Here is a 19,087-nt window from a genome sequence, read left to right on the forward strand (position 1 = left end):
TAAGGCAAAGAAGTGGTTTTACACTTTGCCTTCGGCATCTATCTATACATGGGCGGAAATGCAACAAACATTTTTAGATGAATTCTACACCGCCCAAAAGACCAATGATGCGAGAAAAGGGTTGAGAAGTTTTCAACAACAACAAGGAGAGATGTTTCATGAAGCGTTCGACCGGTTGAACATGATGATAAAAAATTGTCCACATCATGGAATTGAGCTTTGGGAATTGATGAATGCTTTCCATGAGGGTTTGTGTGCCGAAGATGCACGAGATTTGATGTCCATCACAAATGGAACTTTTGGCACAAACTACGAGCATGAGGATTGGGAATTTTTGGAGCAAATGGCAATCACCTCGAAAAGGAAGGCTCAAGCGTCAAGGAGAGCACGACCGGCCGTTACTCGAACACAAGTGCATGCGGTTGATGACGGTAATATACAAACATCTAATCAAATTTATGACGTTTGTGCATTGTGTAATGAAATAGGTCATGCGGCGGAAAATTGTCAAGGAATGGTGGAAGGGCAATTTGAAGAAGTTCATGCCGTTCAAGGTCAAGGAGGGGGTGGTAGAAACTTTAATATGAATTCTAACACTTATCACCCCGGGTTAAGAAATCACCCGAATTTTCGTTATGGGAACCCTTCGAATCAATCAAACCCGAACTTTCAAGGTAGCCAAGGGAACTATGGTTCGCGCCAACCTTATAATAATCAAAGTGGATATCAAGGTGGGAACAACCAAGCGACACTAAGGTAAATCCATCCCAAATGAAATGATGGAAATGTTGAAGAGTATGCAAGCGGAAATGCAAAAGAGGAACCAAATGGATGATGCTCGCATACAAAAGGATGAGGCGCGAGACAAAGCAATCCAAACTTTGACCACTCAAATGGGTCAACTTGCAACCGAAGTGTCCGAATTGAAGAAGAGTAAAGGTCAATTACCAAGCGACACTAAGGTAAATCCATCCCATGGTACGTCAAGAGGTAACAATGTTAATATTCATCATGTGAGTGTTTTGAGAAGTGGGAAAGAGTATAAAACCAATCCTTCACCGGATTTGGTTGATGGGGTGGTTGAGGATATAACGGGTCAAGAAAGTGAGGAAGAAAATGAACCACCCATTGTTTATTCTAAAAAACCCAATGTTGAAAAACCCGAAATTATTAAAGGAAAAGAAAAAGTAAATGAGGGTGAGGGGTCTAGTGAAGTACCGTTTCCTTCGGCTTTGTTAAACCCGGGTAGAAAAAATTTTATTTCAAAACGGGGCCCTCAAAAAGAGGAAATGTGGGAGGTTTTCAAACAAGTTAAAATTAATCTTCCTCTACTTGAAGCTATTAAACAGGTACCTGCTTATGCCAAGTTTCTAAAGGAATTGTGTACTCAAAAGAGGCAACAAAAAGTGCCTAAATTGGTAGATTTGACGGAGCGGGTAAGTGCGGTATTGAAAGGAGACCTTCCTCCTAAGTTACAAGATCCGGGAACGCCCTTAATAAATATTCAAGTTGGAAATTTTCAAACCACAAGGGCATTATTGGATCTTGGAGCCAGGGTAAGTATCCTACCGGGGGGGTTATATGACCAATACGACTTTGGTCCATTGAAGCGGGTCGAAACAACGGTCGTATTAGCCGACTTGTCTCATAAGCTCCCCCGGGGTATCGTACGGGATGTTATAGTTAAAGTTGATGAATTTTATTATCCCGTTGATTTCCTTGTGTTAGATTACTCATCCGCGGACCCAATTCAACAACAAAATGTTATTTTGGGTCGGCCATTTTTGAACACCGCACATGCTATTATTGATTGTCGTTATGGCACAGTTGACATGACATTCGGTAATAGAAAAATGAGGTTGAATGTTTTTACTAACGGTACTAATGTGTATGGTGATGAGTGTTTCTTAGCAGATTTTATAGATGGGTACGACCCGAAGGAGTTCGAAGAAGAAATTTTGGGTTCTTGTGTTTGTGATATGTCGTTGCAGGTTCACACATGTGAGTTAGAGGTAGAAGAGAAAGAACAAGAAGCTCTTGCGGTGAAGGAAGGAAGTCCACCATGGACTTACCAAACGGATACATTACCGGTAGAAATCGATTCGGGCACCAAGCCTTCTTTGGAAAGTCCACCAAGTGTGGAGTTGAAGGAGCTACCAAAGCACCTAAAGTATGCATTTTTGGGGGAGAATGATACCTTACCGGTAATCATTGCTTCCAACTTGGAGGTAGCTCAAGAAGAAGAATTGATGCGGGTGTTGAAGGCTCATAAGGCGGCGATTGGGTGGACGATAGCCGATTTAAAAGGCATTAGTCCATCCATTGTGATGCACAAGATTATTACAAGTGAGGACGCAAAACCGACCCGTGAAACACAAAGAAGATTAAATCCGAATTTGAGAGAGGTGGTGAAGAAAGAGGTTATCAAGTGGTTGGATGCGGGGATCATTTATCCCATTTCGGATAGTGCATGGGTAAGTCCAACGCAGGTAGTGCCTAAAAAATCCGGCATCCAAGTAGTGAAAGATGAACAAGGTGAGCAAATCGCCACCCGCCCGGTAACCGGGTGGCGAGTGTGTATTGATTATCGAAAATTAAACGCGGCTACCTCAAAAGACCATTTCCCGTTACCCTTCATTGACCAAATAATTGAAAAACTTTCCGGTCAAAAATATTATTGCTTTTTGGATGGGTATTCGGGATATAACCAAATTGCTATTCACCCGGACGACCAACACAAAACCACGTTTACATGTCCATATGGTACATTTGCGTTTCGGCGAATGCCATTTGGATTATGTAACGCCCCCGCCACGTTCCAAAGATGTATGATGAGTATATTTTCGGACATGGTCGGGGAGTCTCTTGAAGTGTTTATGGACGATTTTTCCATTTTTGGTCCAAGTTTTGACTCTTGTCTCAATGAATTAGAAAAAGTTTTAAAAAGGTGTGTTGAGACAAACTTGGTACTAAGTTGGGAAAAGAGCCATTTTATGGTTCAAGAGGGTATTGTTTTGGGGCATGTCATTTCGGACCGGGGGATGGAGGTAGACAAGGCAAAGATTCGGGTAATTTCATCTTTACCCCCACCAAAGAATGTTAAGGGGGTGAGATCTTTTTTGGGACATGCGGGGTTTTACCGAAGGTTTATTAAAGGCTTTAGTGTAATCACAAAACCTTTATGTAACTTATTATTAAAAGATGTTCCATTTGATTTTACTGATGAATGTTTGCAAGCGTTTCATGTGTTGAAGGAACAGTTGGTGAAGGCTCCCATCTTGCAACCACCGGATTGGTCAAAGCCGTTCGAGATTATGTGTGATGCTATTGATACGACTATTGGAGCGGTTTTGGGGCAAAGGGTCGATAAGAAGCCGGTGGTGATATACTATGCAAGCAAAACATTGTCCGAGGCACAACTCAACTACACCACAACCGAGAAAGAATTATTAGCGGTGGTGTATGCCTTGGACAAGTTTCGATCTTATATTTGGGGAAGCAAGGTGATAGTATATTCGGATCATAGCGCGGTTCGATACTTGATGGAGAAAAAAGATGCAAAGCCCCGATTGATTCGTTGGGTGCTTTTACTTCAAGAATTCGATCTTGAGATTCGGGACAAAAAAGGGTGTGAAAATGTTGTTGCGGATCATTTGTCCCGAATCCCGTTAGAAGGTGTTGATGACCCAAGTGAAATCAATGAACGGTTCCCCGATGAAGACTTGTTGGTCGTCTCCACTTACGTTGCACCTTGGTATGCCCATTACGTTAATTATTTGGCTAAGGGTGCAATTCCAAGTCATTGGACTAGAAAGAGACGACAACAATTTCTTAGCCAAGTGAAGCAATATATATGGGATGAACCCGACTTGTTTAAAATCGGGGCCGATCAAATGATACGAAGATGTGTTCCCGAAACGGAAGTTTTAGAGATCTTGATTCATGCTCATTCATCGGCGTGTGGTGGGCATTTTAGTGGGAACAAGACGGGGTACCGGGTGTTATCTAGTGGGTTTTATTGGCCTACGATTTTCAAAGATTCTTGTGAATATGCCCGGAATTGCATCAATTGTCAAAGAATGGGAAGTATTTCGAAACGTGATGAAATGCCGTTACACCCGATTTTGGTAGTAGAAGTATTTGATGTTTGGGGAATTGACTTCATGGGTCCTTTCCCAAACTCAAATGGGTTTTTATACATTTTGGTGGCAGTCGATTACGTGTCGAAATGGATTGAAGCTATTGCCACGAGGACCAATGATCACTCCGTTGTATGTAAGTTTGTGCAATCTAATATTTTTGCTCGTTTTGGTGTGCCTAGGGTGATAATAAGTGATGGCGGGTCGCATTTCAAGAATTTCAATTTTGCGAAGTTGCTAAAGAGATACAATGTGAACCACCGCATTGCCACACCCTACCACCCGCAAACGAGTGGTCAAGTGGAGGTATCTAACCGGCAAATTAAAGAGATTTTAATGAAGACGGTGAGAACGGATCGGAAGGATTGGTCAAGCAAGCTTGACGATGCGTTGTGGGCCTATCGAACGGCTTACAAAACTCCACTTGATACCACTCCTTATCGGATGGTTTATGGGAAAGGATGTCATTTGCCTATGGAGTTGGCACACCGGGCATATTGGGCAATTAAAACGGTAAACGCAAACTACGATGAAGCGGGTCGGGCGAGAAAGCTTCAATTGAATGAAATAGAGGAAATAAGGGACCAAGCCTATGAGTGTGCATCCGCGTACAAAGACAAACTTAAAAAAGTTCATGATGCGAAGATAAAGAAAAAGAACTTTGAAGTGGGTCAGAAGGTGTGGCTGTATAATTCAAGGTTGAAATTGTTTGCGGGGAAACTAAAAAGCAAGTGGATGGGTCCTTACATTGTCCGAAGAGTGGGAAGGTTCGGAGATGTTGATATTCAAGACGAACGAACAAACAAGCAACAAACGGTTAACGGGCATCGCCTCAAACCGTACTTGGAAGGGAATGATATCAACAATCTTGAGCTAGATAAAGTGGGCTACATTTTACGCCCAGTGGATGATGAGGAAATGTGAAAGAGGCCCAGGTTTGGAATTTGTAAATATTTAGTGTAGTTTATTGCGTTTAGAATAAGTCTCGTTTAAACCGGTGTTTGAAACAAGTGTGGGGAAGTTCTTATGAATTTCTCGAACATAGTGATGAGGACAACACGGGTTTTTAACGGGGGGTAGGGTAATATTTTAAGTTTTTCTTAAAATTATAAAAAAAAAACACACACAAAGTTTTCAAGAAAAAAAAAAGTCGGCCCCCCTAAGCCCAGTACTCGCCGTAAGCTACGGTGGGGGGCCGTAGCTTACGGCGACCATTCAACATTTGAAGCCATACGGCAGCTGGCCCCTGTTTTACGATGGAAAAAAATTGGCCCAGTGATCACCGTAAGCTACGGCATGGTGCCGTAGCGTACGGCGCCGAGAAGATTTTTTTTTTGTCTGGTTTGTCGTCGGTTCAGGTATATAAAAAAAATATTATAAAATCCGAAAATTTATTACTAATAATAAAACAATTACCTAAAAAACCCCAACCACACCTTTTCTTCCATTAATCCCCAACCACACCTTTTCTTCTTCTTCTTCTTCTTCACTTCTACCTCTAGAACCCTAAGAACCCTAACCTTCATACTTTCATAAATCTCTCAAATCAAGCCCGATTTCAGTGATTTTTGGGTCGTTTGTGACTAAAATTGCACAAGCATTCCGATTGTGGGTAAATTTTTGGAAGAAAATCACATTTTCTGGTCCGAATATCAAGCCCTAGGTGCTGAAATTTTGGGTCTTTTTGTGGGTTTTTGTGTGAACTTCAAGCTTTAGTGATTCTCATCTTCTACAACATCAAGGTATGGCGTCTAGGAAAGGAAAGGGAATTGCAAGTTCTTCCCAAGAGGATGCGGCACAACAAAAAAGGAGGAGATTGGCTCGGGTTGGTGACCCGGATTCGGAGGAGGATGCACCGCCAAGGGGGCCAAAGCCGGATTGGACATCCGGTTCATTGTTAGACCAACCCGCGGAATGGAGAGAGGATCTTTTTCACGAACAAATGAACAAGTTAAAACAAAGGGGAGAAGCATTTATTTGTGAAAAAGAAATCCGGGAGGCTGATTTTGCCCCGTTTGGGATCATAGCCAAGTTTAACGCGTTGGGTTGGGGAGCGGCCACAAAATGTTATGATGGTGAAAAGAAGAAAATGTACGACGCACAGATTCAAGAGTGGGTGGCATCACTTGAATGTCCCCCATTCAAGGCTCCGAACAAGATGCGGTTAGTTGGGAAGTGTAATGGTGTGAAGGTAGAGATGTCGTTTGATTCTTTGCGCCGGATAGCAAAGTTTGATGATGGGCCGGCCAATGAATATATCTACCCGAGTCTTAGGGATCTTTATCATGAGCCCGCGAAACATGAACAATGGCAAGCTATGCTTGATTACCTCTTCCTTCCGGGCACAACACATGGGAAGTTATATAGAAGAAATTTAAGAATGGAAGCGAAGTTGTTATTGACGTTGTGCATGTACAATGTCATGCCAAGGCGGGGTGACAAGATGGAGGTGCGGTTTCAAGAAGTGCCAATATTGTATATGTTGATGAATGGGTCACCCAAGGTTCCTTTCCGATTTTTGGTACTAAACAACATTTGGTTAAGCAAGAATAGTGGGGAAAGGAAGATTATACCCCATTGCTGGTTGATTACGGCATTACTCAAGAAGTACGGGGCAATCAAAGGAGATAAAAGAGGTTCGTACAAGAGGTTTAGACCATTCGACCTTAAGAATCTTGGGTCGGATTGGACATACACCGAATCAGATAGGTTTCATAAGTTGAAAACGGATGGTAGAAGGTGGAGAGCTTTAAAAGTAGATGCAAGACCGTTACGACCAGGGGAGGAAGAGGAACCCGAATCAACGGATGATGAAGTAAGTGGGGATGATGATTACCGCGAAGACACATTCACGGTAGATGCTCAAGTAAGAGGTGTTGGTCAATCGGGGGTTCAAGGAGCCGGTGTACAATCTGGTTATGTGGGGAGTGCATTTGACTATGCACAACAAGCTTATGACCCGTATTGGGCCCACTCGGGGGATATGGGTCAAATCATTCAACAAAGGCGGCCACCCACATTCGGCGATTGGAGTGAACCAAACCAAGTGTTATTTGATCAACAAACTTTTTTGGGTGCTAGTGCGGAAAGGGCTATCAAAAGAAGCTATGATAGGAATGAGCAATGGAACCGTGCTCATAGATATGCCCATGAAGAAGAAATAAATAACCGTTACTTGGATGATCGACAAAGGCGCATGCATGATCAATGGCACGCGGGGCAACCAGTTGTGGGAGATCCACCCGTTGTGGACTACACCACACTTCCACCATATGATGGTAGTGTGTCATACCCCACCCCACCATTGCACCACTCTCAATGGGTGGACCCGCATGCTATGAGTTATCAACAAGAAAATCCAAGCAGTGATCAAGGAAGCAGTAGTAGCGGTGGAGCATTTGGTTTTGGTGAATGGACGGATGTGATGACATCCATCTTTGGGCCCCCACAGCCGAAGTATTACTAGCCAGGTCGTATTTCGCTCCTTTGTACATTTTTGTATATATGTTTATGTGTTTATGTTTATGTTGCGGTTGGGAGGTTGGGTGGTGTTTGTGTTAATACGTTGTTGGGTTGTGAGCGTTGGTGGTGTCTTTAAAAAAAATGGGTTTGAGAATATAAGCAATTGGGGATGTTCTCGTTGAAAGCGATCTTTCCCTCAAAACCATACATTGGGACAATGTATCCCAAGTGTGGGGATGGGGGAAATTTTTGAGAAATTCAAAATTTTTTGCAAATCCAAGCGAAAGTGTAAAAATTTGAAAACTTGATATTGTTCCATTTGACACACCGACACCCATTTCTAATCTTTTCTTGGTGAGAATTGAGCCACGCATGATTGTTATTGATATTTCATTGTTTGAGTGGCGATGTGTGTTGTGTGTTAATAGAACTTGTGTGTGAATACTTGTTAAATCTTAGAGTCAACATGCTTTTGAAGATGATAGGGGACTTCTAGGATGCCTCGTCTAGGTGAGTGCGTGTGTGGGATTTGGGGGGTTGGACCTCATTAATTATATATATGAGCATGGTTGCGAGAGGGGCGGGGGTTTGGACATTTAGTTGCCCATTTTGTGCCTAAAAGCCGATCATTTGTTACCCCTTAGCTAGTTTCCCAAAATTTTACCCGACTTAACCCGGTCTTATAGTGTTAGTAGTTGTGTTAGTAGTGTGTAGATATGTTATAGTGTTATGTTGAATATTTGAAAAAAAAAGCAATGAAAAAAAAAAGTAATGTTGAGTTGTCTTGTATATAAGTTTAAGTTTGTTTGTTTGTTTATTTCATTGTGTAATAAAAGACCGGGTTAAGTCCTTCGCTACTACATATATATTCCTTTTCCTACCATTGCACCTAGCCCCGTTACAACCCGTAAGTTCCTTTGATTCAAGAGCATGTTAGATATTGGTTAGGAGGCAACTTGATTTTCATACAAGCTTATTGTCGCACACACACACATATACGCATTGAGTGGTTTAGCATAATTTGCTAATTTTTCTTGTCACCGAGAGTTTTTGTGAGGGGTGTGTTTTGTGGTATGATAAAAAGCTAGTAAGAGGACAGCACTTTGGTTTGGTTTGCACGATTGGTCGTTTATGGTTAAAAATAGTTTTTGAAGTGGTTGCTTGGGACAAGCAACGGGTAAGTGTGGGAATGTGACGGGTGGTCCGTAGGACAACCCTTAAAAGGCTTAACATAACGCACATTCTACATGTTATCCGGTTATTTGCTTGAATTAGGTAATCACAAGTTGATGATGATGCAGGTGTTAAAGTGTACAAAATGCGGGTTTTAGGAAGCTTGAATGGATGCTAGAAGCTGGCTTGATCAAGATGCGTGGGAACCAAGGGAAATGAAGGAGATTAGAGCAAAAGATCACTCAGCACCGTAAGCTACGCCAGTTGCCGTAGCTTACGGCACCTTGACAAATGCTAAAAATCACCGCCGTAAAACAGGAAGCTAATGGCGTAAAAGAAAGTTGATCGCCGTAAGCTACGGCATGGCGCCGTAGCGTACGGCGCTATGTGAAGACCCGGAAAGACACTGGTCACCGTAAGCTACGGTAACTGGCGTAGCTTACGGCGACGATCGATCTAAAAAACGTAACCCCCGCATTGAAAAGCTTTTTTATTGAATATTATGGGTTTTAATCATGGTTTTTCGGTTACACCTGAGGGGAACACGATTTGGGAGCTTAAATTAGAGACTTGAAGGTTTTGGAACATCATCTCTTGAATAATCTTTCACTAGAATCATCTTGGAACAATCTTTTTACTAAATTCTTGTCTTGTCTTTGTTGGTGGAACTTGTGAACATTGTTTTCTTTCTAGTTTGTCATGATGTTAACTAAAGCCATGAGTGGCTAGGTACTTTGATGACTATCTTGTGGTGAAGGTTTGTGTTAGACTTTTGTGTTCTTATTTACATTTCTAGAATAACAATCCCTTTTTCATTTGAATTGATTGTTATGGTGTGTAATTGATTGTTAGTAACAGGTTGATTCTTATTTTGAACTAATTAGAAACCATACGTTCTTGGTGCCGTTGGCAATCGGGATATCATGGGTATAGTTAGGTTTGGGTAAGGGTTGATTGATCATCGGGTGATAACCTCACGTTCTCGGAATCTGAGTACTTAGTCCCCTTTCATCACTGCAATTGTTTATACATGAACTATGTCTATGTAGTTCTTTCTAGTTGAATGATTAACACAAAAGTTGAAACAAACCGGATACACAAGATAGTCGTTTATCTCTCAATTGTTTACACCTCAAATTTTCATCTTGCAAATTAGTTAATTAATCTTAGTTTTTAAAACCAAACAAATCAAACCAACTCGTGAATTTTATTTTTCTTGCAATTAGTTTAATTTAGTTAACTTAGAGAAGTAATTCAAATAGCACATTTTCCACAAACTCCCTGTGTTCGATACCCACTTGCCACTATTTACATAGTTGTTCTTGGGATTAAATTTGCGTGACCACGACATCACGTCAAATTTTGGCGCCGTTGCCGGGGAGTAGTGCGCAACGTGTGTTATTTTTGTTTTTTGCTTTGAGTTTGTTATTTTTCTGGTTTACGCGCGGTGTGTTTAGTGTGCAGGTATTTACAGGTGCATGCGTACTAGAAGCTCTCACAAGCTTTCACCACTAGTGTTTGATCCGGAAATCGAGCGAACTTTGCGAGCAAACAGAATTTTGTTACGAGAGAACACAATCAGTAGTTCACCAACAACACCAATTACACCACTTCGATACATGGAGAGAGATCCACCACCACCCACTACGGGTGAACTTTTCCACCCTTTACACCATCATCCACTCAACCTTCACCAAATACAACTATTCCACCAAATACTACCGAACCCACCATAATCCAAAATGTTACATCAACCAACACCACACAACCCATTACTACCCAAGAAGAACCAACTGTTACCTTTAATCCTTCTACCACCATACCACCATTATCCCATTTCTTTCCAGGTGCGGGTCCATCATATGCAAGCCATACCATAGCACCAAGTTCAACCATTGTCCATGCTACATCATTTAGACCATCGACACAGTCGGGTTTTCAATATTCGACTCTTCCATTTGGGCAATCATCGGGAATTCAAGGAGATGGGTACGATGAAGGTTATGAGGAATTTGAAGGTTATGATGAAGATGGGTATGTTATTGGGGGTGATGGAGAGCAAGGGGAGTACGGTTATATGCAAGGCCAAGTGCAAGTGATTCCAAATGTTGGTGGGGTGCAACAACAACAACTCATACCTCAACATATTAGGCCAAGGACACAAGGGCCGCAATTGCAACGTCCGGTTCCTTTACAACAAGTTCGACCACAACATGTGCAACCACAATTCCCAAGACCAATTCAACATCCACCGGTGCCACAACAACAATTTCAACAACCAATTGCACCACAAGGGCCTATGCAAAGACCAATGGGTCAAGTTCGTCCAAGGGGTCGATTTGGTGTGCCAAGGAGGCATCGTAGGGAAAATGCAAGGGGAATTGAAGCGCATTTTAGACCGGTGATTACTCACAATCCTTCACCGGTGGTTATTCCTCATAACAACCAAGGGAGAACTTTTGAAGTAAGAACAAATTCTTTACAAAGTTTGCCAAAATACAAGGGTCAAGCAACGGAAGAGCCTTATTTTCATTTAAAGGCTTATGACTCAATTTGCAACACTTTTGGGAGTCAAGGATTTTCGGCCGATGATGTGAAGTTGGTATTATTTCAATTCTCTTTGGAAGATAAGGCAAAGAAGTGGTTTTACACTTTGCCTTCGGCATCTATCTATACATGGGCGGAAATGCAACAAACATTTTTAGATGAATTCTACACCGCCCAAAAGACCAATGATGCGAGAAAAGGGTTGAGAAGTTTTCAACAACAACAAGGAGAGATGTTTCATGAAGCGTTCGACCGGTTGAACATGATGATAAAAAATTGTCCACATCATGGAATTGAGCTTTGGGAATTGATGAATGCTTTCCATGAGGGTTTGTGTGCCGAAGATGCACGAGATTTGATGTCCATCACAAATGGAACTTTTGGCACAAACTACGAGCATGAGGATTGGGAATTTTTGGAGCAAATGGCAATCACCTCGAAAAGGAAGGCTCAAGCGTCAAGGAGAGCACGACCGGCCGTTACTCGAACACAAGTGCATGCGGTTGATGACGGTAATATACAAACATCTAATCAAATTTATGACGTTTGTGCATTGTGTAATGAAATAGGTCATGCGGCGGAAAATTGTCAAGGAATGGTGGAAGGGCAATTTGAAGAAGTTCATGCCGTTCAAGGTCAAGGAGGGGGTGGTAGAAACTTTAATATGAATTCTAACACTTATCACCCCGGGTTAAGAAATCACCCGAATTTTCGTTATGGGAACCCTTCGAATCAATCAAACCCGAACTTTCAAGGTAGCCAAGGGAACTATGGTTCGCGCCAACCTTATAATAATCAAAGTGGATATCAAGGTGGGAACAACCAAGGATACCAAAGGCAATATCGAACGGGTCAAGAGCAAGGGGGGTCTTCGGGTGGTAATGAAATGATGGAAATGTTGAAGAGTATGCAAGCGGAAATGCAAAAGAGGAACCAAATGGATGATGCTCGCATACAAAAGGATGAGGCGCGAGACAAAGCAATCCAAACTTTGACCACTCAAATGGGTCAACTTGCAACCGAAGTGTCCGAATTGAAGAAGAGTAAAGGTCAATTACCAAGCGACACTAAGGTAAATCCATCCCATGGTACGTCAAGAGGTAACAATGTTAATATTCATCATGTGAGTGTTTTGAGAAGTGGGAAAGAGTATAAAACCAATCCTTCACCGGATTTGGTTGATGGGGTGGTTGAGGATATAACGGGTCAAGAAAGTGAGGAAGAAAATGAACCACCCATTGTTTATTCTAAAAAACCCAATGTTGAAAAACCCGAAATTATTAAAGGAAAAGAAAAAGTAAATGAGGGTGAGGGGTCTAGTGAAGTACCGTTTCCTTCGGCTTTGTTAGACCCGGGTAGAAAAAATTTTATTTCAAAACGGGGCCCTCAAAAAGAGGAAATGTGGGAGGTTTTCAAACAAGTTAAAATTAATCTTCCTCTACTTGAAGCTATTAAACAGGTACCTGCTTATGCCAAGTTTCTAAAGGAATTGTGTACTCAAAAGAGGCAACAAAAAGTGCCTAAATTGGTAGATTTGACGGAGCGGGTAAGTGCGGTATTGAAAGGAGACCTTCCTCCTAAGTTACAAGATCCGGGAACGCCCTTAATAAATATTCAAGTTGGAAATTTTCAAACCACAAGGGCATTATTGGATCTTGGAGCCAGGGTAAGTATCCTACCGGGGGGGTTATATGACCAATACGACTTTGGTCCATTGAAGCGGGTCGAAACAACGGTCGTATTAGCCGACTTGTCTCATAAGCTCCCCCGGGGTATCGTACGGGATGTTATAGTTAAAGTTGATGAATTTTATTATCCCGTTGATTTCCTTGTGTTAGATTACTCATCCGCGGACCCAATTCAACAACAAAATGTTATTTTGGGTCGGCCATTTTTGAACACCGCACATGCTATTATTGATTGTCGTTATGGCACAGTTGACATGACATTCGATAATAGAAAAATGAGGTTGAATGTTTTTACTAACGGTACTAATGTGTATGGTGATGAGTGTTTCTTAGCAGATTTTATAGATGGGTACGACCCGAAGGAGTTCGAAGAAGAAATTTTGGGTTCTTGTGTTTGTGATATGTCGTTGCAGGTTCACACATGTGAGTTAGAGGTAGAAGAGAAAGAACAAGAAGCTCTTGCGGTGAAGGAAGGAAGTCCACCATGGACTTACCAAACGGATACATTACCGGTAGAAATCGATTCGGGCACCAAGCCTTCTTTGGAAAGTCCACCAAGTGTGGAGTTGAAGGAGCTACCAAAGCACCTAAAGTATGCATTTTTGGGGGAGAATGATACCTTACCGGTAATCATTGCTTCCAACTTGGAGGTAGCTCAAGAAGAAGAATTGATGCGGGTGTTGAAGGCTCATAAGGCGGCGATTGGGTGGACGATAGCCGATTTAAAAGGCATTAGTCCATCCATTGTGATGCACAAGATTATTACAAGTGAGGACGCAAAACCGACCCGTGAAACACAAAGAAGATTAAATCCGAATTTGAGAGAGGTGGTGAAGAAAGAGGTTATCAAGTGGTTGGATGCGGGGATCATTTATCCCATTTCGGATAGTGCATGGGTAAGTCCAACGCAGGTAGTGCCTAAAAAATCCGGCATCCAAGTAGTGAAAGATGAACAAGGTGAGCAAATCGCCACCCGCCCGGTAACCGGGTGGCGAGTGTGTATTGATTATCGAAAATTAAACGCGGCTACCTCAAAAGACCATTTCCCGTTACCCTTCATTGACCAAATAATTGAAAAACTTTCCGGTCAAAAATATTATTGCTTTTTGGATGGGTATTCGGGATATAACCAAATTGCTATTCACCCGGACGACCAACACAAAACCACGTTTACATGTCCATATGGTACATTTGCGTTTCGGCGAATGCCATTTGGATTATGTAACGCCCCCGCCACGTTCCAAAGATGTATGATGAGTATATTTTCGGACATGGTCGGGGAGTCTCTTGAAGTGTTTATGGACGATTTTTCCATTTTTGGTCCAAGTTTTGACTCTTGTCTCAATGAATTAGAAAAAGTTTTAAAAAGGTGTGTTGAGACAAACTTGGTACTAAGTTGGGAAAAGAGCCATTTTATGGTTCAAGAGGGTATTGTTTTGGGGCATGTCATTTCGGACCGGGGGATGGAGGTAGACAAGGCAAAGATTCGGGTAATTTCATCTTTACCCCCACCAAAGAATGTTAAGGGGGTGAGATCTTTTTTGGGACATGCGGGGTTTTACCGAAGGTTTATTAAAGGCTTTAGTGTAATCACAAAACCTTTATGTAACTTATTATTAAAAGATGTTCCATTTGATTTTACTGATGAATGTTTGCAAGCGTTTCATGTGTTGAAGGAACAGTTGGTGAAGGCTCCCATCTTGCAACCACCGGATTGGTCAAAGCCGTTCGAGATTATGTGTGATGCTATTGATACGACTATTGGAGCGGTTTTGGGGCAAAGGGTCGATAAGAAGCCGGTGGTGATATACTATGCAAGCAAAACATTGTCCGAGGCACAACTCAACTACACCACAACCGAGAAAGAATTATTAGCGGTGGTGTATGCCTTGGACAAGTTTCGATCTTATATTTGGGGAAGCAAGATGATAGTATATTCGGATCATAGCGCGGTTCGATACTTGATGGAGAAAAAAGATGCAAAGCCCCGATTGATTCGTTGGGTGCTTTTACTTCAAGAATTCGATCTTGAGATTCGGGACAAAAAAGGGTGTGAAAATGTTGTTGCGGATCATTTGTCCCGAATCCCGTTAGAAGGTGTTGATGACCCAAGTGAAATCAATGAACGGTTCCCCGATGAAGACTTGTTGGTCGTCTCCACTTACGTTGCACCTTGGTATGCCCATTACGTTAATTATTTGGCTAAGGGTGCAATTCCAAGTCATTGGACTAGAAAGAGACGACAACAATTTCTTAGCCAAGTGAAGCAATATATATGGGATGAACCCGACTTGTTTAAAATCGGGGCCGATCAAATGATACGAAGATGTGTTCCCGAAACGGAAGTTTTAGAGATCTTGATTCATGCTCATTCATCGGCGTGTGGTGGGCATTTTAGTGGGAACAAGACGGGGTACCGGGTGTTATCTAGTGGGTTTTATTGGCCTACGATTTTCAAAGATTCTTGTGAATATGCCCGGAATTGCATCAATTGTCAAAGAATGGGAAGTATTTCGAAACGTGATGAAATGCCGTTACACCCGATTTTGGTAGTAGAAGTATTTGATGTTTGGGGAATTGACTTCATGGGTCCTTTCCCAAACTCAAATGGGTTTTTATACATTTTGGTGGCAGTCGATTACGTGTCGAAATGGATTGAAGCTATTGCCACGAGGACCAATGATCACTCCGTTGTATGTAAGTTTGTGCAATCTAATATTTTTGCTCGTTTTGGTGTGCCTAGGGTGATAATAAGTGATGGCGGGTCGCATTTCAAGAATTTCAATTTTGCGAAGTTGCTAAAGAGATACAATGTGAACCACCGCATTGCCACACCCTACCACCCGCAAACGAGTGGTCAAGTGGAGGTATCTAACCGGCAAATTAAAGAGATTTTAATGAAGACGGTGAGAACGGATCGGAAGGATTGGTCAAGCAAGCTTGACGATGCGTTGTGGGCCTATCGAACGGCTTACAAAACTCCACTTGATACCACTCCTTATCGGATGGTTTATGGGAAAGGATGTCATTTGCCTATGGAGTTGGCACACCGGGCATATTGGGCAATTAAAACGGTAAACGCAAACTACGATGAAGCGGGTCGGGCGAGAAAGCTTCAATTGAATGAAATAGAGGAAATAAGGGACCAAGCCTATGAGTGTGCATCCGCGTACAAAGACAAACTTAAAAAAGTTCATGATGCGAAGATAAAGAAAAAGAACTTTGAAGTGGGTCAGAAGGTGTGGCTGTATAATTCAAGGTTGAAATTGTTTGCGGGGAAACTAAAAAGCAAGTGGATGGGTCCTTACATTGTCCGAAGAGTGGGAAGGTTCGGAGATGTTGATATTCAAGACGAACGAACAAACAAGCAACAAACGGTTAACGGGCATCGCCTCAAACCGTACTTGGAAGGGAATGATATCAACAATCTTGAGCTAGATAAAGTGGGCTACATTTTACGCCCAGTGGATGATGAGGAAATGTGAAAGAGGCCCAGGTTTGTAATTTGTAAATATTTAGTGTAGTTTATTGCGTTTAGAATAAGTCTCGTTTAAACCGGTGTTTGAAACAAGTGTGGGGAAGTTCTTATGAATTTCTCGAACATAGTGATGAGGACAACACGGGTTTTTAACGGGGGGTAGGGTAATATTTTAAGTTTTTCTTAAAATTATAAAAAAAAAACACACACAAAGTTTTCAAGAAAAAAAAAAGTCGGCCCCCCTAAGCCCAGTACTCGCCGTAAGCTACGGTGGGGGGCCGTAGCTTACGGCGACCATTCAACATTTGAAGCCATACGGCAGCTGGCCCCTGTTTTACGATGGAAAAAAATTGGCCCAGTGATCACCGTAAGCTACGGCATGGTGCCGTAGCGTACGGCGCCGAGAAGATTTTTTTTTTGTCTGGTTTGTCGTCGGTTCAGGTATATAAAAAAAAATATTATAAAATCCGAAAATTTATTACTAATAATAAAACAATTACCTAAAAAACCCCAACCACACCTTTTCTTCCATTAATCCCCAACCACACCTTTTCTTCTTCTTCTTCTTCACTTCTACCTCTAGAACCCTAAGAACCCTAACCTTCATACTTTCATAAATCTCTCAAATCAAGCCCGATTTCAGTGATTTTTGGGTCGTTTGTGACTAAAATTGCACAAGCATTCCGATTGTGGGTAAATTTTTGGAAGAAAATCACATTTTCTGGTCCGAATATCAAGCCCTAGGTGCTGAAATTTTGGGTCTTTTTGTGGGTTTTTGTGTGAACTTCAAGCTTTAGTGATTCTCATCTTCTACAATATCAAGGTATGGCGTCTAGGAAAGGAAAGGGAATTGCAAGTTCTTCCCAAGAGGATGCGGCACAACAAAAAAGGAGGAGATTGGCTCGGGTTGGTGACCCGGATTCGGAGGAGGATGCACCGCCAAGGGGGCCAAAGCCGGATTGGACATCCGGTTCATTGTTAGACCAACCCGCGGAATGGAGAGAGGATCTTTTTCACGAACAAATGAACAAGTTAAAACAAAGGGGAGAAGCATTTATTTGTGAAAAAGAAATCCGGGAGGCTGATTTTGCCCCGTTTGGGATCATAGCCAAGTTTAACGCGTTGGGTTGGGGAGCGGCCACAAAATGTTATGATGGTGAAAAGAAGAAAATGTACGACGCACAGATTTAAGAGTGGGTGGCATCACTTGAATGTCCCCCATTCAAGGCTCCGAACAAGATGCGGTTAGTTGGGAAGTGTAATGGTGTGAAGGTAGAGATGTCGTTTGATTCTTTGCGCCGGATAGCAAAGTTTGATGATGGGCCGGCCAATGAATATATCTACCCGAGTCTTAGGGATCTTTATCATGAGCCCGCGAAACATGAACAATGGCAAGCTATGCTTGATTACCTCTTCCTTCCGGGCACAACACATGGGAAGTTATATAGAAGAAATTTAAGAATGGAAGCGAAGTTGTTATTGACGTTGTGCATGTACAATGTCATGCCAAGGCGGGGTGACAAGATGGAGGTGCGGTTTCAAGAAGTGCCAATATTGTATATGTTGATGAATGGGTCACCCAAGGTTCCTTTCCGATTTTTGGTACTAAACAACATTTGGTTAAGCAAGAATAGTGGGGAAAGGAAGATTATACCCCATTGCTGGTTGATTACGGCATTACTCAAGAAGTACGGGGCAATCAAAGGAGATGAAAGAGGTTCGTACAAGAGGTTTAGACCATTCGACCTTAAGAATCTTGGGTCGGATTGGACATACACCGAATCAGATAGGTTTCATAAGTTGAAAATGGATGGTAGAAGGTGGAGAGCTTTAAAAGTAGATGCAAGACCATTACGACCAGGGGAGGAAGAGGAACCCGAATCAACGGATGATGAAGTAAGTGGGGATGATGATTACCGTGAAGACACATTCACGGTAGATGCTCAAGTAAGAGGTGTTGGTCAAGCGGGGGTTCAAGGAGCCGGTGTACAATCTGGTTATGTGGGGAGTGCATTTGACTATGCACAACAAGCTTATGACCCGTATTGGGCCCACTCGGGGGATATGGGTCAAATCATTCAACAAAGGCGGCCACCCACATTCGGCGATTGGAGTGAACCAAACCAAGTGTTATTTGATCAACAAACTTTTTTGGGTGCTAGTGCGGAAAGGGCTATCAAAAGAAGCTATGATAGGAATGAGCAATGGAACCGTGCTCATAGATATGCCCATGAAGAAGAAATAAATAACCGTTACTTGGATGATCGACAAAGGCGCATGCATGATCAATGGCACGCGGGGCAACCAGTTGTGGGAGATCCACCCGTTGTGGACTACACCACACTTCCACCATATGATGGTAGTGTGTCATACCCCACCCCACCATTGCACCACTCTCAATGGGTGGACCCGCATGCTATGAGTTATCAACAAGCAAATCCAAGCAGTGATCAAGGAAGCAGTAGTAGCGGTGGAGCATTTGGTTTTGGTGAATGGACGGATGTGATGACATCCATCTTTGGGCCCCCACAGCCGAAGTATTACTAGCCAGGTCGTATTTCGCTCCTTTGTACATTTTTGTATATATGTTTATGTGTTTA

General features: G+C 42.3%; 1 protein-coding gene across 1 annotated transcript in view; it reads left to right on the forward strand.

Moving 5' to 3' along the window:
- Positions 1-1,853: 1,853 nt before the first annotated feature.
- LOC118491431 overlaps positions 1,854-19,087 on the forward strand; it is a 132,419-nt gene continuing 115,185 nt past the window's right edge. The window contains exons 1-4 of the mRNA XM_035989220.1: positions 1,854-2,474; positions 3,504-3,922; positions 4,058-4,806; positions 14,117-14,827. Coding sequence (XP_035845113.1) covers positions 1,854-2,474; positions 3,504-3,922; positions 4,058-4,806; positions 14,117-14,827 — 2,500 coding nt within the window. The remainder of the gene's footprint in view (positions 2,475-3,503; positions 3,923-4,057; positions 4,807-14,116; positions 14,828-19,087) is intronic.

Source organism: Helianthus annuus, chromosome 4 (assembly GCF_002127325.2).
Source record: "Helianthus annuus cultivar XRQ/B chromosome 4, HanXRQr2.0-SUNRISE, whole genome shotgun sequence".
In the NCBI taxonomy this organism is placed as follows: Eukaryota; Viridiplantae; Streptophyta; class Magnoliopsida; order Asterales; family Asteraceae; genus Helianthus; species Helianthus annuus.